General features: G+C 45.0%; 2 protein-coding genes across 4 annotated transcripts; one reads left to right on the top strand and one right to left on the bottom strand.

The window, feature by feature from the left end:
* The first annotated feature begins 304 nt into the window (after positions 1-304).
* On the top strand, positions 305-14,889 carry lig3 (ligase III, DNA, ATP-dependent). Of its 2 annotated transcripts, none has more exons than XM_048982645.1 (21): positions 305-449; positions 1,175-1,756; positions 2,335-2,463; positions 5,523-5,732; positions 6,036-6,187; positions 6,328-6,494; positions 7,351-7,428; positions 8,020-8,188; positions 8,281-8,436; positions 8,645-8,776; positions 8,875-8,954; positions 9,239-9,326; positions 9,534-9,611; positions 11,272-11,395; positions 11,538-11,680; positions 11,917-11,991; positions 12,146-12,292; positions 13,100-13,250; positions 13,432-13,535; positions 13,683-13,772; positions 13,962-14,889. In XM_048982645.1, the coding sequence occupies exons 2-21, from the start codon at positions 1,207-1,209 to the stop codon at positions 14,193-14,195; spliced, it is 3,057 nt and encodes a 1,018-aa protein (XP_048838602.1). In that variant the 5' UTR covers positions 305-449; positions 1,175-1,206; the 3' UTR covers positions 14,196-14,889. The 2 variants fall into 2 exon arrangements, with proteins under 2 accessions (XP_048838602.1, XP_048838600.1); XM_048982643.1 differs by having other exon boundaries at positions 333-552.
* Positions 14,682-20,129, bottom strand: rad51d (RAD51 paralog D). 2 transcript variants are annotated; one of them, XM_048982647.1, is made up of 11 exons: positions 19,715-20,129; positions 19,269-19,412; positions 18,978-19,039; positions 18,690-18,808; positions 18,195-18,276; positions 17,784-17,918; positions 17,370-17,465; positions 16,756-16,846; positions 16,597-16,667; positions 16,328-16,492; positions 14,682-15,998 (listed from the first exon to the last, which is right to left on the bottom strand). In XM_048982647.1, exons 2-11 carry the CDS (start codon positions 19,348-19,350, stop codon positions 15,891-15,893), a joined length of 1,011 nt encoding a protein of 336 aa, XP_048838604.1. In that variant the 5' UTR covers positions 19,351-19,412; positions 19,715-20,129; the 3' UTR covers positions 14,682-15,890. The 2 variants fall into 2 exon arrangements, with proteins under 2 accessions (XP_048838604.1, XP_048838603.1); XM_048982646.1 differs by having other exon boundaries at positions 19,269-19,365; positions 19,715-20,128.
* Between the last annotated feature and the right edge of the window lie 54 nt (positions 20,130-20,183).

Below are 20,183 nucleotides of genomic sequence, written 5' to 3'. Positions count from 1 at the left end.
GCCTAATTTCCAACATAGTAGTCATGAATTATAGTTGCTAGCATTAATTACATCATCATTGTTGCCATTTTTATCTTTATATTGATACATTTTGGAAAATTGTTGATTTGCTTCTCAAATATTGTGTGCAGCGGTCATGTATCCCAGCTGCTACTGACACGTATTCACGGACATTGTGATTGGCTGATCTCGCATGGCGACTCCCCCCTGCCGCCTGCACTGTCCAGTCCCATTTCGTCAAATACGTCTTCTCGGAGAACACATTTCTGTCGGCAAAAAATAAAATAAGAAGATGTGTTTCGCGCCTGCGCAGTAACACAGGAAACTCCGTGAAACAAAAGAGGAAGCGTGATATTTAAAGGGAAAGCTGAGCTGGATCAGTAGGTTAAAAATGTTGCTACATAATTTTGTAAACACAGTGAAAAGTAAAGGAATTCGTTAACAAGCAGGTCGGTATTATTTAAGAAGAAGCGTTACGAGTTTGGTATCTGATGAATGAAGTCAGGTAAAGAAACCTGTATGAAGTAAACAAAGGGCTAATGGCAAGTGTGGGTAAGTGCTGGATGTCGGTAGATGTGCTAGCAGTGTGGAAAAGAAAGGATACTCCTCTCTGTATCATTATTGAGGAAATTAAGCACGCTGTTAAATGAAATATTCTCATGGTTGTGTTAGCTAACATTTTACGAACAACTTCATCTTATTTTCTGCCAAATAACAAACAGTACCGCTAACCTGATAAACTGGCACTGCGGGACGTTGCATGCCTGTTTTAACATCATGTGGAAACGCATATTGGTATCGTCGACAATGTATTAAAAGTCACTCACCGAGAGTGAACTTTTTGGTTTGGCAGTGCTGAAAAGAAGCAAATGAATATTCCATGTTTGGGGCTATGTAATAAGCATAGGGGTTTTAATATTGCTCCAAAAGTCTCGATCAGCTGAAATGGTCTTTGTAAGAAATAGATATCGCCGCGACAAATAAAATCTCTCTTCAGTTAATACTAGTTAATATCAGCTGATGGATGAGTTGCAGGTGAAAGGTCATTTGTGTTGATAAGGTCTAGTACCACCAAGTGTAACAACTTTCTAACGGGCAAGCAGTCAAAAATGTACATTCTCATGAACTTAACTGCTTGCTTTTTCATAGTTGTTTCATATTCCTTTTCTTCAAGATGTATGAAAAGTGTGAAAGAAAAAAATCTGCATGCAGAAATTTTTCATCAGCTTCATCTTACAAAGATTCTACCGTGCTCCTTTAAGAGACCTGCACAGAATCCACCTTACTTCAGGATCTGCACGCACCTACCATTTTTGCTTGTATTCCCAAATACTGCCTCAGCACTCCCAAACTGGTTTTTGCAAGCCCTGGATCAGCTCTGAGTGGAGCGAAGCATCTCGGACATTCAGTGTCTCCGCCTGTTGCCTTACCCGTGTGATTTGGCCCAAGAGTGCCAGTGTACCAGCAAGCATGGCTGAGCAGAGGTACTGCGTGGAATATGCCAAGCGCGGAACTGCCGGCTGCAAGAAGTGCAAGGACAAAATAATGAAAGGGTTGGTCCGCATTGGCAAGATCGTGCCCAACCCCTTCAGTGAGTCCGCCGGGGAGATGAAGGAATGGTATCATGTGAAATGCATCTTCGAGAAGCTGGAACGCTCTCGGCCTACGACAAAGAAGATCGAAGATATGACAGACCTGGAGGGCTGGGAGGAACTGCAGGACGAGGACAAAGAGCTCATCAACAAGCACATTGCAGGTATTTTGAACTGGGGACAAGTATTGTCAGTAGATCTGTTAATACAGACGCTCCTCTACTTACGAATGAGATACGTTCCAAACAGCCGTTCGTAACTTGAAATGTTCGTAAGTCGTTATTAAACATCATTTTATGGGTATACCCATGTTCAAAGAACTAGTATGCTGGGAGTTCGCACGCTACGCTGCTGCGCAGCAGGAGTAGCAGCCAGAAGTCGTACTAGATGGAACTGGAACGCAAAAAAAAAAATTGATGTTGACAAGAAACGGGAGCCTAAGGAATACAATTTGGACTTGCAGTCCTCTTCGTTCGTATGTCTGAAAGTTCGTAAGTTGAAAGTTCATAAGTAGAGGAGCCTCTGTATTGTCATAACAGTTAAGAATTTTATAGGCATGCATTTTATATTGTGATGCAACTCCCATTTGTTTATCCTTCTCATTAAAATAATAGTGTTAGTTTATATATGCTTTGTTAGTCCCTTCCCCTAATTTGATGTATTAACAACTTTGGAAGGTAAACAATTGAGTGTTTTAAAGTGAAAAGTTGTTTGTTGTGTTCCTTGTTTCCTGTTTCTATAGATTTGGCTAGCAAAACGAATGCAAGCCCAAAGAAGAAAGTACAAGCCAAGCTGAACAACAGTGGACAGTTTGCAGCACCTCTGGCTGACCCTTCCATCAATGCCCCCAGGAAGTTTTCGGGTTTCACTGGTGAGGCTGCGACTCTTACTCATGAGGCAGTTTGGCCAGTTGGTGTCTCATGCTCCCATAGAGTAGGCCTGTCTGTCTGTCTGTTTGTCTGTCCATCTGTCTGTGTATGTGTCTGTCTGTCTCTGTCGGGGGGACACCCTTTACATTTATTTCTGGATGAAAAACTCTTAGGTTGTCTACAAGTGCTATGATCAGAACATGTATCATGTGGAAATAATAAGTATTAATGAATACAGCAATATGTATTCATCCGTCTTCCAGCTGGTTATCCTGAGATGGGAGACTGGAGGCTTAGGGCCTCTTCCAGGCACCACAGGGCACACGGTGGGGGTACAGCCTGGGCAGGACACCAGTCCATCACAGGGCACACGGTGGGGGTACAGCCCGGGCAGGACACCAGTCCATCACAGGGCACACGGTGGGGGTACAACCCGGGCAGGACACCAGCCCATCACAGGGCACACAGTGGGGGTACAGCCTGGGCAGGACACCAGCCCATCACAGGGCCCACAGTGGGGGTACAGCCCAGGCAGGACACCAGTCCATCACAGGGCACGCAGTGGGGGTACAGCCCGGGCAGGACACCAGCCCATCACAGGGCACGCAGTGGGGGTACAACCCGGGCAGGACACCAGCCCATCACAGGGCACACAGTGGGGGTACAACCCGGGCAGGACACCAGCCCATCACAGGGCACGCAGTGGGGGTACAGCCTGGGCAGGACACCAGTCCATCACTGGGCACACGGTGGGGGTACAACCCGGGCAGGACACCAGTCCATCACAGGGCACACGGTGGGGGTACAGCCCAGGCAGGACACCAGTCCATCACAGGGCCCACAGTGGGGGTACAACCCGGGCAGGACACCAGTCCATCACAGGGCACACAGTGGGGGTACAGCCCAGGCAGGACACCAGTCCATCACAGGGCACACAGTGGGGGTACAGCCCAGGCAGGACACCAGTCCATCACAGGGCCCACAGTGGGGGTACAACCCGGGCAGGACACCAGTCCATCACAGGGCACACAGTGGGGGTACAGCCCAGGCAGGACACCAGTCCATCACAGGGCCCACAGTGGGGGTACAACCCGGGCAGGACACCAGTCCATCACAGGGCACGCAGTGGGGGTACAGCCCAGGCAGGACACCAGTCCATCACAGGGCCCACAGTGGGGGTACAACCCGGGCAGGACACCAGTCCATCACAGGGCACACGGTGGGGGTACAACCCGGGCAGGACACCAGTCCATCACAGGGCCCACAGTGGGGGTACAACCCGGGCAGGACACCAGTCCATCACAGGGCACTCGGTGGGGGTACAGCCCGGGCAGGACACCAGTCCATCACAGGGCACACGGTGGGGGTACAGCCCGGGCAGGACACCAGCCCATCACAGGGCCCACAGTGGGGGTACAACCCGGGCAGGACACCAGTCCATCACAGGGCACTCGGTGGGGGTACAGCCTGGGCAGGACACCAGTCCATCACAGGGCACGCAGTGGGGGTACAGCCCAGGCAGGACACCAGTCCATCACAGGGCCCACAGTGGGGGTACAACCCGGGCAGGACACCAGTCCATCACAGGGCACACGGTGGGGGTACAACCCGGGCAGGACACCAGTCCATCACAGGGCCCACAGTGGGGGTACAACCCGGGCAGGACACCAGCCCATCACAGGGCACGCAGTGGGGGTACAACCCGGGCAGGACACCAGCCCATCACAGGGCACGCAGTGGGGGTACAGCCCGGGCAGGACACCAGTCCATCACAGGGCACGCAGTGGGGGTACAGCCCGGGCAGGACACCAGCCCATCACAGGGCACGCAGTGGGGGTACAACCCGGGCAGGACACCAGCCCATCACAGGGCACGCAGTGGGGGTACAACCCGGGCAGGACACCAGCCCATCACAGGGCACGCAGTGGGGGTACAACCCGGGCAGGACACCAGCCCATCACAGGGCACGCAGTGGGGGTACAGCCTGGGCAGGACACCAGTCCATCACTGGGCACTCGGTGGGGGTACAGCCCGGGCAGGACACCAGCCCATCACAGGGCACACAGTGGGGGTACAGCCTGGGCAGGACACCAGCCCATCACAGGGCACGCAGTGGGGGTACAGCCCGGGCAGGACACCAGCCCATCACAGGGCACACAGTGGGGGTACAGCCTGGGCAGGACACCAGCCCATCACAGGGCACGCAGTGGGGGTACAACCCGGGCAGGACACCAGCCCATCACAGGGCACGCAGTGGGGGTACAGCCCAGGCAGGACACCAGCCCATCACTGGGCACTCGGTGGGGGTACAGCCCGGGCAGGACACCAGCCCATCACAGGGCACACAGTGGGGGTACAGCCTGGGCAGGACACCAGCCCATCACAGGGCACGCAGTGGGGGTACAGCCCGGGCAGGACACCAGCCCATCACTGGGCACTCGGTGGGGGTACAGCCCGGGCAGGACACCAGCCCATCACAGGGCACACAGTGGGGGTACAACCCGGGCAGGACACCAGTCCATCACAGGGCACACAGTGGGGGTACAGCCTGGGCAGGACACCAGCCCATCACAGGGCACGCAGTGGGGGTACAGCCCGGGCAGGACACCAGCCCATCACAGGGCACACAGTGGGGGTACAACCCGGGCAGGACACCAGTCCATCACAGGGCCCACAGTGGGGGTACAACCCGGGCAGGACACCAGTCCATCACAGGGCCCACAGTGGGGGTACAACCCGGGCAGGACACCAGTCCATCACAGGGCCGACAGTGGGGGTACAACCCGGGCAGGACACCAGCCCATCGGATTGTGGTCCTAAACAATTCTGCAGCAGAACTAATAGATTAACACATCATGTCACACTAGCCCAATCATCTCGTCATACGAGGACATTATTTACTTGAACAGCTTCTTAACTTTGGAGTGTATAACCTTTTCAATACGGTCTGTTCAGTGCCGCACTGCTTTTGGCTCACAAGTCTCTCTCTCAAAGCATCACTGTCTAGAATCTGACCGCATTCGGCTCATGTGTTAACCTGTGTTGCGTTGTATCTTGTCAGCGACTAAGGCGGGCACATCAACCAGCCCTGGTCCCTCCCCGGCCAAAGCTAATCAAGGCAGCAAGCTGTCAACCGAGCTGTCTGACCCCAGCCACAAGGACTGCCTTTTGCGTGAATTCCGCAAGCTGTGCGCTATGGTAGCGGAGAAGAACAGCTACAATGTGAAAACTCAGATCATCAAGGACTTCCTAAGGAAAGGGACTAGTGGAGGTGAGTAATTGTTATCCTCAGTTGAATCTTGTAAGCTTAGATTTGGGTACCACATTTGATGGTTGATTGTATTTTCAGATGATATTGAGATCTTCATTTAGCTATTAAGGCAAGGAATAGGCTAGTTCTACAGTAAGGGAATCTGGTTACAGTTTCAAAAGGTCTGACTTGCCTTGCTTGAAATATCATCAGTTCTCTGCTGTTGCATCCCTGATATCAAATTAAACTACATAATGGATTGCACTGCACCATTCAGCAAATGCATGGCATTTTGGTCACACACAACCTTTGGGCATTCCACAGATAAATTCAGGGGAGACCTGTATCTGACGGTGAAGTTGCTTCTCCCCGGTGTGATCAAGAGTGTGTACAACTTAAATGACAAGCAGATTGTCAAGCTGTTCAGTCGTGTCTTCAACTGTAACCAGGAAGAGATGGTGCAAGATCTAGAAAAGGTCAGTGTTTGCAAATTTTTCTTTGTCCCCGATGGATTGTCACCAATGGTATCAGTTGCGTCAAATTTGTGGGTGGCCATTGATTTAGGCAATTGAATGACTGTTTTTTCTTGTGCATTTCCTCCCCTTCTCAAACGCAGGGCGACGTGTCGGAGACTGTGCGGATCTTTTTTGAAGAGAGCAAGTCCTTCCCGCCTGCCCCTAAAAGTCTTCTGACTATCCAAGAGGTGGATGCCTCACTGACACGCCTAGCCCAGCTCACCAAAGAGGATGAGCAGCAGAAGGAACTGGAAGACATTGCTAAAAAGTGAGTCTCCGTATTGCTGGTAAAAAAAAAAAAAAAAAAACACAATTATGCGGTGCTTCTTGGAACACAGTGGTCCGTCTTTTGGTCAGTTTTTAGGAATATAGGTTACATGCTGCACGATTCCCGTCTATGTTTGGTAGGTTTGACTCATTTTAACTGACATGATTCATAGATATAATGCACTTTGAGACGTTTAATTGAAAGCCAACCATTTGCCGACTAAAATAATACTTCATGCTTTTAGCTGAGTATAAGCTAATTCTAAGCTATAAATGTTCGCCTGTGAGGTTATCCTGTAGTTGTATGATGACGTTTATGTTGTATGTGGGGGTAGTGCTTTATTATTTTTTTTAGATAAGTATAAATTTAAGAAAACCCCTTTGCTAGGGCTGCTGTGATTAGTCGACGCAGTAGATGACGCCGACACAGAAAATGCATCCATCAATTTTTTAAATTGACGCATTCTTTTTTTAAAAATCACTTTAATGATTACCTTTATGGTTTCTAAAGCTCTTCAATTCATTAGCACACATGTTTTCCTTTAATATCAGTACGTAATTATGGGGGTATTTCAGATTATCACAAGAGGAAAAGGTGGTTTTACGCTGCACAGAATTTCGCTGGCATGCCACAGCAGCGCTAGGGTCATGCACGAACACCTGAAGAGGAAAGGCAGAGGTGCTATTCTGGATGATGTGTTGCCAGGAGAGGCAAAACCACCATGTTGTCTATTAATGTTTATTAAATTACCAGTAGTAAGCAGAGCTATTTTTCTGTGTGTTTTGGAGCATTCTATTATAAAAGTAACCATATACTGTTCTCAGGTGACAGTATTTCTGTATTTTCTGTGTTTCAGATGTACTGGGAACGACCTGAAATGCATCATAAGACTCATTAAGCATGATTTGAAAATGAACTCTGGAGCCAAGCATGTGTGAGTTTACTTACATCTTAAAGTTATTTATAGAAATAAAGCAAGGTAACTCAATACGTAACCTGCACCTTCGTAATGCCATCATAATGCATTCGTAGAACATTCAGTGCATCTTCATAATGCATTCGTAGAACATTCAGTGCATCTTCATAATGCATTCGTAGAACATTCAGTGCATCTTCATAATGCATTCGTAGAACATTCAGTGCACATGTCCTCATCCTGCATGTAAATGCACCTCAACATACCTTATAATACTACATTCGTAATGCTTTCGATGAACAAGACATTATAGTTGTAATATACATTATACAATTATGTTTGTTATTAATCATATAATGTTTATTAATATTTATATTAAAGCTCTTGCATTGTTCATTGAAAGTGTTAGGAATGCAATCCTTTGACACATTTAGGTATTCTTGTTTGCTACTTATGAATGTTCTATGAATGCATTATGAAGGCGCACTGAATGTTCTATGAATGCATTATGAAGCTCAGTCATTGTGAAGTGTTGTTTGAAGCACTAATTTTTGCATGTCATCTGCTTACCTTTACACTGCTTACATGTGCTTCCTGTATTCCTTGCAGGCTGGATGCCGTCGACCCCAACGCCTATGATGCCTTCAAAGCCTCCCGTAACCTTGGAGACGTCATCGACCGAGTGCTGAAAAATCAACAGGAGTCATCCACTGGCTCGGGCCCCAGGAAGATCCTGAGCGTGGAGGCCTCTCTCATGACTCCCGTGCAGCCCATGCTGGTGGCTATTGCCCTATAAATCACTGAAATGAAATTAACTGCGTGTTGCTGCGTGGGAGTGAGGTTCTGAATACGCTTCATATTTACACGCAGGCAGAGGCGTGTAAATCGATCGAGCATGCAATGAAGAAGTGCCCTAATGGCATGTACTCCGAGATCAAATACGACGGGGAGAGAGTTCAGGTCCACAAAAATGGAGACCACTTCAGTTACTTTAGCCGCAGTCTCAAACCTGTCCTGCCACACAAGGTAAGCAGTAGCAGATTTGCCGTACGTAAGCATTTATGGCTACTGCTCAGTTTTAAGTTTTGTACTTGCGCGGTATTCTTGATCTCCTGTGTTAAATCAGTTTATTGCTCTTATGAATTATTCCTGTACAGCACTTTGGTCAACCTTGGTTGTTGTAAAATGTGCTCTAAAAATCAGTCACTGACTGACTCGCTTTCATTCATTTCAGGTGGCCCATTTTAAAGAATTCATCCCCCAGGCTTTTCCTGGGGGCCATAGTATGATTTTGGATGCTGAGGTGCTTCTGATTGACACCAACACCAGTAAACCCTTGCCTTTTGGAACCCTGGGTGTGCACAAGGTAATATTCATGGCTGTACATGATGTTAAGCCTGTCTATCAGTGAGTAATTTCTAAGAAATAGTAATTGATTTTTCTTCTTTTTCTGTTTAATTTCAGAAAGCAGCCTTCCAGGATGCCAAAGTGTGCTTATTTGTGTTCGATTGCATTTATTTCAATGGCATAAGCCTAATGGACAAGTATGTAATACTTGTATGCTTTCTGACTTGAAAGAAATAGACTAAAAAACATTCAGGCAGAATCTGAGGTTTTAAATTACAAACTCGCTAGTTTTGGATGAGTCCTAAGATCAGTTCATATTTGACAATACAACACTCAGCCAATGATAAGTATATAATCAACTAGCTTAAGTAGACCAGTGTTCACCTGCTGGGAGGGAGCAAAATTGTGGACGGTCTATGGATCCCCGAGGACCGGATTGGGAAACACCGATGAATAGACAGTATGTATTTGTATTTTCCAGACCACTTTGTGAAAGAAGGAAGTTCCTCCACGATAACATGGTAGAAGTTCCCAACAGAATACTGTTCTCTGAAATGAAACACGTCACTGTGAGTAGAAACATTCTATACATACATTAATCACTGTACCTGCTTTTCTTTTTGAGGGATTTCCTTTGCTGCGGAAATGTCTTTTCTTCATTGGTATTGTGTAAAATATATTTTGCTAGGTGCAAAAACTAGGATGTGTTGCAGCTAAGATATATTTTCCATTTTTTTTGTGGTGTATTGAAAAATTATTCATTTTCTGAATGACAGAAAGCAGCAGATCTAGCTGAGATGATCACACGGGTCATCAGAGAGGGTCTTGAGGGGTTGGTGTTGAAGGACATAAAGGTAAATGGCTTCCTCCTTCTCCTTGGCTGGTTATACGGGCCTAGAGCCCTTTCTGTGCCTCTAAGAATCATGGCCTGAATATAAAACATCACCATTTCTCTTACCGGCTTATGAAATGGTGATTTATTTGCCATTTGTACAAGTATGAGTGCAGGTACTTTGGAATACTTCTCACACATCCCATCCTTTTGAGACACGCACACACACACTCGCAGGTGGAAGTGAAGCTTGGTGTCTGAGTGCAGTTTTGGCAGGCATGTAGTGATCCTCCAGCAGTAGGAAGTTAAGGGCCTTGCACAGAGTCTTAACTGACTGATGCACACACCTCTCCTTTATAATATCAGAGGTTATAGGTAGTTTTAAATGAGGATGGGGAATACATATGGTTTGGGGGCCAGTCCACTATTCCCATAGAGATTTCCACTTTCATACTTTGCAGACACACTGTTTGGGAGATGATATGGAACTGATCACATTCCGAAACAAATCACACCGAAACTGAAGCACCTCCGCATAGCGATAGCAAAGAGGAGGGCAGCCTCAGACGCTTGATGTCGGTAGCGCGATAACTGAAAAGTATTTGTTGGATCTTATTGCCACTTATGGATGGAGATATACACTTCATTTAATGTTGTGGCAGCTTTCAGCAAATTAGAAGCAGCAGCACTGTGTAGCAGCAAGGAGGAAGGTGAGGGCAGCTGCAGAAGGCACCATTTTGTGAACACTAACTGTAAAAGTATTTGATCTTTTTCACACTTCCTTCATTGCATTGGTGGTCTGGGTCTATTTGGAGACATATCGCACCAGAATTGCCTCTTAGTGACGGCAAAGGGAGGGGTCCCTGCTGGAGAAAGTGTGTCGGGAGGCTAGAGATCATAGAGATTGAAAGAGGAGGATTAGATTTGGGGGGGGGGGGGGGGTATCTGGGGAATAGAGGGTATGCATTGACGTCACTTTCCTACTAGAACATGCCGCCTCATATGGACTAAGTAGCAAAACGCACTGCAACATGAGAAACTGTCTAAATTGTTTCTGTGGAAAAGCCCCTTATAAGGATAAACTGGGGTTTTTTTGGTTAGCTAACACATCTAATATTCCCCCACATTGTTTGTGGAACACAAGGTTCATCATCATGGAATCCTTACAGTCACCCACAATATAAATGAATGATGCTAAATATTTAATCCATGAGTAGTCAATAGAATGTGCATTGTAAGGTATGATTTTACCCAAAAATCCTACATAACTGACACAAAATGTTTACCGCTAATCAACATTTCTCGGATTCCAGTTGTTTCTGCAGATTGCAGCGATCCATTTTCTTTAGTTTTCGCCTGTAAAAAGACAGCTCCAATTTCTTGTTAAATCGATTTGTGCAATCAATCACCGGACAGCTCTTTCCCATGTTAGATGTGTTTTTGCAGCACTCAAGCTGGGTGCTAATGCTGCCACTCGGGTTTATTTGCCACTCAGTGGGTGTGAGCGCAGTGACTGCCACCCGCTGTGACATCCTTTGCATATCCTTTATACAATGCCATTCCGACAGCATCTAATTAGTTTGACTGAAACTGTGGGGTCTGTCACCAGTCAAATGTAATGTCTGTATTACACTCAGAAAGACACTCAAACTGAAAAAAAATATATATTGTTTTGTTAAAAGGGTCTCTATGAGCCTGGAAAGAGACATTGGCTGAAAGTAAAGAAGGACTATCTGAATGAAGGTGCCATGGCTGATACTGCAGACCTTGTGGTTTTGGGCGCTTTCTATGGAAAAGGCTCAAATGGTAAGGCCATCCAGTGCGGGCACTGAGAGCTCAGTCACTAAGCATTTTTCAGATGTCAGCCTGCATGTCGTGGCTTGTAAACAAACATTGATTCAGTTTGAAGAGGGTGACTCAGCTTTCGTATAACTGTGTCCTTCTACAGGAGGGATCATGTCCAGCTTCTTAATGGGTTGTTATGATCCTGAGTCAAAGAAGTGGTGCACGGTGACCAAGTGCTCTGGAGGGTATGATGACGCAACCCTGGCCAGGCTGCAGAAAGAGCTGGATGTCATCAAGATCAGCAAGGTAGAGCATGACCTAACCGGCATGGAATTCTGGGATGATGCACCTTCCCCTGTTTTCCTATGTCAGTGTTTCCCAATCCAGTCCTCGGAGACCTGCACACAGGCCACATTTTTGCTTATTTTGGAAGCTGGGAGGAAGCAAAAACATGGACCTTCTGTGGGTCCCCAAGGCCTGGGTTGGGACACGCTATCCCATGCATCAACTTCACAAAGAGAGGAAATATCTTTGTCTCCTAGGATCCAAGCAAAATCCCAAGCTGGCTGAAAATAGTCAAGAACTATCATCCAGATTTCCTTATCCGGGATCCTGAAGTAAGTATTCAACAGATTGCGTTCATTCAATTTAGCAAAGTGGATTTCCTCTTAAGATATGCTGATAGTGCCATGTTAATGGAGAGGAGTGCTCTATCTGCTGGCAGCATGTTCCTGATGGTGCTCCTGTGTCCTGTGTCCCTGTCATGGTTAGAAAGCTCCGGTCTGGGAGATCACAGGAGCCGAGTTCTCAAAGTCCGAGATGCACACGGCTGACGGCATCTCCATCCGCTTCCCCCGCTGCACCCGCATCCGGGACGACAAAGACTGGAAGAGCGCCACCAACCTTCCTCAGCTAAAAGTGCAGTGTGACACGGCACCATGCCGTGCAGCCTTCTGCCTCATTAACATGAACAAATATATACGGGCGGCTTCATTACTGTTTTGTAAATGCTAAACTTGCCCTTATACTGTAGATTTTACAGTTTACTGTTTATCAGCATCCACTTTTTTGGTGCCTGCTCACGTATGCCTACATCTAATATCCAGTAGGTTTTCTATCCTACCCGGCCTCTGATGAGCCACACTTGTTCCTGGTATTTGCCTGAGAGCAGGTGTGGCTCATCAGAAGCCAAGTAGGATAGAAAACCTACTGGATTGTAGCTCTCCAGGACCGGAATTGGAGACTCCTGTCCTAGAGTATCTGGCGATGCGCGTGATCAATAATTTCTAACATGGTGATCCAAGGGTCTCAGAAACAGCCACTCTTCTAGTATTTTTGGGTGCTACAATGTCTGTAGTTTACAGATAGTTGTGTAATAAGAAAAAAAAGAACCCATTTTCACATGCTTATTTGTACCTTAATGAGAGGTCAGAGGGGAATAGCTAGACCATTTAAAGCTAAAAATGAGGATCCAGCAACTTCTTGAAATCAGGTGGTTCTGCTCACAAAAGGAGGTTCTGCTAGGTTCTAGATGGATGCCTCTATCGAAGTGGCTGTTGAGTGTAATTAGTATAAGTTGCACACTGAAGAAGTTCTACATGAACTTCAGCTAGTCAGTCCATCAGAACCCACCCAACTACTTCTTTATATGAGATTTTGCTTCCTAGACTGATTGTTCAGTCTGAAATGGGAGCTTATTACTGCTACTTCTCGCTTCTCTCGCAGGAACTGTATAGAATTTCCAAGGAAAATAGTGATTTTGAGGTGACAGCAGGACCATCAAAGGGTAATGGCGACAAGGGCTCCTCAGGGGGAGACAGTGGTGAGAACTCTCCGTCACCCTCATCCCACGAAGCTGCCACCTCCAGAAAGGCTGGTGAGCCTCTCTCAAGTCATCTTTCATTTTCATCATTCTGACTTAGAACATTTTCACAGATAAAGCTGCCAAGGCAGCCTGCGAGTCGATTATCAAACAGTTTTTATGCATAAATGCGGCATGCTTGTATACCTAAGTGTTCAGGCTTAGGCTCACGTCTCGTGGCTTCTCCTATACTCAGGGAACAGCAGTACACCTAAAGCAAAACAAGTGAAACCCGAAACGCCTCCTCCCGTGGCAGCGGCCAAGAGGAAAATGCCTGAAGGGGAGCGTGTTGGGAAAAAGGTACGTTTGTCAACCTAGCGCTGTCCAAAACATTACGCAACAACAAACCACAAGACTTTAAGCAGTAGACGGGGAACAAAGGTTCTCCCGCACTGTAAACTTATGTTCAGATAAACTCGGAATCTTATGCCACTTCTCTGCTTTCAGCTAAAAAAAACTGAAACCGTACACAGCAACGGACAAAGCCAGTCAGTGAAGACCACTCCTTTGCAATTGTCAGGACCTACGAAAGAAAAGGTATCGTGGAAACTAATGCATTTTGAAATGTACTTAATGCATGGATTTTGTTGCGCGTTTAATCGGCTGCGTATTTCCTCCAAGTGCACAACAATGCACCCTAATAGCTTATTTAAAAATAGTAGTTTTTACAGAGATGGCTGTAAACCATTCCGGTCTAATTCTGAATATGTGCTTTGCATACATCAGACCTTACTTGACATCTTCACTGGAGTGAAGCTTTTCATGCCCGATTCAGTGGAGGACTATGAGAAACTCCGGCGGTACTTTGTGGCCTACGACGGGGACCTGGTGCCGGATTACGACGCCTCTTCAGCCACACACACCCTCGTGGAGCCCGAGGGAGACGGTGCAGCCCAGAAAGTCAGTGCTGGCTGGATCTGGGAATGCATTCGGAAACGCAGGGTGGTGCCATCCTGTTGAGCGCATTTCTTTTGCAGCTAGATCAGGGAAATGCATGCAGTTGATTTTTATCCCCCACCCCCCCTTTAAATAATTATGCAATTCACACGCCAATCAGGTTGGTTTCACACTAAATGGTCCATGTGGGTTGTCTCACCCAGACAGGTATAAACCATATTTGTGACATTTTAGCTCTTGTGAGGCATAAAACAGCCATAGTTTCTTGCGTGACATACAGCTGGATCATATTTGTTTTTTATTTTTTTCTTTGTTGCATTTTTAAAAAAGTACATCAGCACACTACCAATTTCATTTTCTTTATATGTATGTATTTACATATTTTTTTTTCCCCTAAGCCAAATAGCTAAAGGATGTACTTTTCTTTTGTATTCAACCATTTCCATGGTGAACCAGCCCATTTTATGATTTTTGTTTTTTTTAATATATGTTCTATTTTGCTGGTTATACTGAGCAGAGAAATAATGTGAAGTGAGGTAATAGCAGGGATGGGTGTGGCTTGGTAGCTTTTTATTCAAGTACTGATGGAACAGCTTTTCAAAAATGAACTGTTGAAATAAGAGCTCCAGCTTTTTAAACGAATGCAGGAAGTCCTCCCGGTGCTTTTTATACAGCGCTCACTTTCACTTGGGACATAAAAGAAACAAACATATTGACTTAAAGGTGAAACGAGTCAATAAAGAAGTTTAGAATTTAATGGTTGGTTTTGTGGCTGCTCTTTAACTGGTGATATAGTTAAAAATGTAACAAAAATGGAGCCTTGACTTGACATATTCCTCATGGTCCTGGTTGATCAGGAAGTCTGTTTCCTGTACTGCAAACACCTCCTATAGAACTGTTGTGCTTATATGGTGCCCCCTGGCTACAGGGATAGGTATGACACCTACCCTAGCCTTACTCTGTGAGGTATGTCTCCTCTAGTATGCTATGGTGGCTGCTTTGGGGGGAAAAAAATGTGATGCGAAATAAACATGACAATTTCAAATTATATTAGTGATGAATAACGATATTCAAATGGCTACATATCTGTTGCTACATAAACTATCCGTCTACTAGCTGCTTATCCTTGCCAGGGTGATGGGGCCCACAAATCCTAGGCCAGGCAGTATAGGGCACATGCATACACTCTCTCACACACACTGCACACAGGTCAGACACACCAATGTAACTGTATATCTTTGCGTGTTCTCACTGCAGCCCAAACTGCCCAAAGAGCAGAGGCCAGATTCAAACTGCCACACCTTGGAGGTGTAAGCAATGGTGCTATGCAACATGCCACCATTAAAACTAAAACACCGACATCACTTCATCTAGTGCGAGAAATGAGACTTCTTTTTATAAAGTGTGCTAGTTCACAATCAAAAATAAATGAGAAAATATTTGCAACTTCAAGCAAAATCTAGGCAGCGTGTTCAAAAAAAAAAAATCAAGCAAGCCACCACCAAAGTAATTCGCTTGCCTAACTCCTGTAAAATTTAAGGCACGAATATACACAGTCTGGCCATTTCACAATTGCAGTTCTGTGCTCAGCTGTTTTTCTTTCGAGCGGCCTTTTCCAGCAGTGTGCGCATGACTGCACCACCTCGCCATTATAGGATACAGCTGTTGTACAGATAAAGGGTTTTAAAAGCCGCGGTGAGTCATTAGCGCAAAACCTGAAATGCTTCCTTTAGTCCGTAAACTTTAAACATTCAGGCCTCAGCCGGGACTGTTGCTGACTTGTTTCCTCTTTCCCTGGAGTCCGTGTAGCTTTTCTTCACATTGTTCCCAGTATCTGAGGTCAAACTCCTCCATACTGTAACATGGCTACAACAAGAGAGACCATTTGTAGAACCGAATGTTCTGCTACAGTAAAAAAAAAAGTTTCAGGCTGTAATTAGGTATACGAGTTTTAAATATTTGTCTTCAGCAGTCATTTTTAACATTTAATCATGCTCTATAGCAGGGTTTCTCAGCCCGCTCCTTGGGGACCCCCAGACGGTCCATGTTTTTGCTCCCTCCCAGCAGCCATGTCTGGCAAGGAGCTGGAAGGGAGCGGAAACGTGGACCGTCTGGGGATCCACAAAGACCGGGCTGCGAAACACTGCTCTATAGATCCAAGTATAAATTGAATTACAGCCTACATAAGATCTTACCTGTCGAGAAGACTTGATCAGGGTTGCAGTCCGCAAGCTGCTGCACGTGGACCCGGGACGCTCTATGCGCTGCAGGAGAACCCGGGTTCGAGGGGTGTGGCTCCAAGACTGTCCTAATCCAGCCTTAATCATCCCATTGCCGTCCCTGGTCACATGGTTGGTCACCTGTCAAATGCAATACATTTGTACTGAAACAACACTAGTGTGATCTGTTTAAGAACACTTTCAAACTTAAAATGATATTTAGATTATATTGCACCTCCCCTTACTAGAACGGCTACGTTAAGGTCTTTGGCGAGTGTCCTCAGTTCCCCTGCAACTTGCATCATCAGTGACATGCCTAAAACAAGACATCTCTTAGACAGGAGAGCTATAAAAGACTATGAGTCATAGTAGATTATTTTAATTCTCTTTAACTGGGTACTTACCCTCTGTCTGTCTGCCTCCCAGCATATGAGCCAGAACAGCTGACACAGAGTCCACTATTACCGCCTTTACAGAACTGCCGCCAGCCAGGAACTACGAGGAAGAAATAGCACAACTTCCTTGAATTTATTAGTAAAGAACCACAAACTGATATTTATTCACGTTTAATGTTATTACGAAGTAACAGTGTGCTGTGTCTGGGAAATAAACTCAGTGGTTAGTATAATGGTATTTGACGTGGATTTTACATTTGCAAGTTCATGCACGATGATAAGGCCTGCAATTTGTATTTTGAGATATTCAGTCAGAAGTGTGTAAGAACCCCAGTTACGGCAGACAAATCCAGAGGAGGATGAAACGAGCAATTTTATTTGGTGGTTTGATGGGGAGACAAATGGAAAATAAAACGAATGCATGTCTTGCTCTCTAATAAGCAAAACATAAACCTCATGAGCCTAACATACGTATAACTTATTTTAAATGAGTTTCATTCTTAGAGGGATTTATATCCAACTTTGACCCTCCCCAGTCTATCAGACTGCTTTCAGAAATATGTTTAACGTAAATTATTAAATATGCATCACTGGCATTAGAATTAAGTGCGAATCATCCTCACTTGTTGATGGCCAGTACTCCTGAAATGGTGCAGACACTCAAACAAGGAAAACACATCAAACACTGGACATACTTGGATTCTTCGAAGAGCTTCCATCTATAGACACAACGATAAGCATAACGCACATTCTCGATTAGGGTTGCAAAATTCTGGGAATTTTCCCATTAATTCCCATACATTCCTGCTAATTCCCCTGGAAAGTTTCAAACTTGGAATATCTCCAAAATTCCCCCAGCTTAACGTCCCATTGAATGGAAAGTTTCCGGAAATGTTCTGCCTCTTTGCAACCCTGTTCTCAATATAAGCCCTTAAATAGCAGCTGTAATCATAAATAGCTTGCTGAGCAAAAAACAGCCTAATTTATTAATCATTGCTTAGTCTGCTTAGCCAACAACATTACCAGCACTTATGTACCTGCTCTTCTGCATTACTAATTTTGGCTTTTATCATCTGCAGCAAACGGTTAGCAGACAGTCCCCCCGTGGAATCAATATATAGAACACTCTGCTTCAGTTCACATGATATATTTACTGCCACACCAAGACATATCTGAAATGAGGGGAAAAAAAGCGAGATGAAATGAAGGTGGAAATTCATAGGTTCAATTACATCACAAACAGTACAATTCTGACCTAATGTCATTAACTGCATTTATAGCTGATTGCTGTATTGTTGTGTATTTCATAAACAAACTGATTCAAAATCACTGTCCCCCTAAGCTGTTTGAAAAGAACGAATCCCCCACATCTATTAATTAAGTGCCAACCATGAATGAGCGACTCCTCAGAGGTGGTTAGACATATTCTGTATATTAACATTGTTTACCTGAGTCTTCCCAGTCCCAGGGCCACCAACCAGCTCTGACAGTTCTCCAGTATACAAGCCAGAGTCTAGAAGCTTATCCAAACTGGGATTAATCATGCACAAGATAACATGCATTAACCGACATTAAAAGTACAAAACAAAAACGGATGTAATTCACACACAGAGGATTCACTTTGTCAATTACAAAAGTCATGCACTTTATTAAATACCATATGTAAAACAAGATGTGACCTTAAAATCCTCTGTTCCTCTCTAATTACTAATCTTCTCTAATGACTAATTACTATGAAAATGATCTTTTGTATTGAAATTATGAATTTCAGGCACACATACATTTACAAGCTTTATAGCCACGGGGAATCAGTGCCAGTGAATATTCTGCTCGTAAATCACGTTTTTTTTTCAATCTCAGAACCATCACCCGTTCCTGAATCATGCTGCGTTTAATTCGTGGAGAGTGTCCTGGGTGACAGCTTTTACTGCACAGGGTCTCACCTGGCATTTCCCGTGGAGAGGATGGCGGTGGAGCTCAGCAGCTCCTCATAGAGGTCGGCCCCGGTAACGGGAAAAGCCGAGTTCTGGGCCAAGAGCACCCGGCGCACGGCCAACAGCGACTGAAAGACAGCGCTGCAGTAGGTAAGATCCCAACCAAGAGCCCCAACAAAAGCGCTATACAACTCCTCAATCACTTATTTCCACCAAGCTCTGCTTCAAACTGCCCATTATTTATCAAGTGTTCAAATAAAGATAATGAGCTTTAAAATCATTGTGACAGTCACTTACCTTGTAAGACACAGAACATTTCTGTGCAAGATCTTCGACGTCTGAAGAGACAAGGTCCACAACTAAAATCGAAAGAGCAATAAAATAAATAAAAATAGCGTTGTGCAGGTTTCGGTGCCTTTACATGGCATTTCCACATCTGCCACTCACGAACTCTTACTGTAAGAGTTTGTCAGACTCCATCTAGATATATAACTAAATGCTACGAAAAAAATACTTTGTACACTTTTTCGCGATAAACCGTTACCAAATTTGGTAAATCTGAAATCCATTATCATGCAAGTCCAATACCTGTCCTAATGTTTTTGGCACGCAGTGCTTGAACCACTTCATCAGTCAATCCAGGACACAGGCCCTCTCTCAGAAACACCATGGCAGCTGACGACGCCTGATCATAAAATACTCACATTTATACTAGAAATATTCTGTAGTGACCTGGTGAAAATGTGTCCAAATTAGTAATTGGTTACTTTAAATAAAGATTTCATAGATGAATTAGATGCTGTTATAATGCTATTACGTGATTACGTTAATAAAAACAATAAAAACGTGTATGGACATTTAAATAAAACAATGCAATGCAATTCAAACAACCCAGTGCGACTTTTACGTCTAGTAATGTTTCGATTATCGGGGGATATGTGAGATGACTAGCATAAATCTTTAGAAAATCGAACATGTTCAATACTGTGATATATTTCAGACATCTCTTAGACCGGAGATATAAACTTACATACCTTGTTCATAAAGGTTATCCGCCTGTTAATGTATATATTTTAATCAGCCATTATTGTTCGTTTATTTATAGACGTGATCAAAATTACAATCTATTTTAAAAAGATATAATGCTATATATAATGCTAGATAGTAAGCAGGATGAGAGAGTACTGTGTTGTTTCTTATCAACCGCGATTAGCTATGCTTTAACTCACGGAAGAACAATGCCGGCTTTTTCCCGCTCTTAAAATAACTCGCCAGATAAGGTGTTTTCTCTTGTTATTAGGCACTTAATCTCATCTTCACAGGCAAGCTTGCTATATTCTTTGCATCTGGTGCATTCTCAACACATGCATGCAATTCCTTCTGGAAGCTGACAAAATCTGGTGTCATCCACGCTTTTACTTCCATGTAACATTTACTTCGACGTCATCCCGGAATAGAGAATCCGGCCATCGAGAAGGCTTGTCGCTGCTATCGTTTACGCTG

The sequence above is a fragment of the Brienomyrus brachyistius genome, chromosome 18 (genome assembly GCF_023856365.1).
Source record: "Brienomyrus brachyistius isolate T26 chromosome 18, BBRACH_0.4, whole genome shotgun sequence".
NCBI lineage: Eukaryota > Metazoa > Chordata > Actinopteri > Osteoglossiformes > Mormyridae > Brienomyrus > Brienomyrus brachyistius.
Note: the sequence above shows the minus strand (reverse complement) of the source record. Positions and strands in the feature narration are given on the sequence as shown.

What these genes read in the sequence shown, in the direction of transcription:
- lig3 (XM_048982645.1), top strand. Translation starts at nt 1,207, where the DNA reads ATGCAGAAATTTTTCATCAGCTTCATCTTACAAAGATTCTACCGTGCT. An exon ending in ATGTCATCAAGATCAGCAAG is followed by an intron (nt 11,681 to 11,916) that starts GTAGAGCATGAC and finishes TTTGTCTCCTAG; the next exon opens with GATCCAAGCAAAATCCCAAG. An exon ending in CAGGACCTACGAAAGAAAAG is followed by an intron (nt 13,773 to 13,961) that starts GTATCGTGGAAA and finishes TGCATACATCAG; the next exon opens with ACCTTACTTGACATCTTCAC.
- rad51d (XM_048982646.1), bottom strand. An exon ending in CTGGGACTGGGAAGACTCAG is followed by an intron (nt 17,919 to 18,194) that starts GTAAACAATGTT and finishes CCCTCATTTCAG; the next exon opens with ATATGTCTTGGTGTGGCAGT. An exon ending in TGATCAAGTCTTCTCGACAG is followed by an intron (nt 15,999 to 16,327) that starts GTAAGATCTTAT and finishes CTCTTGTTGTAG; the next exon opens with CCATGTTACAGTATGGAGGA.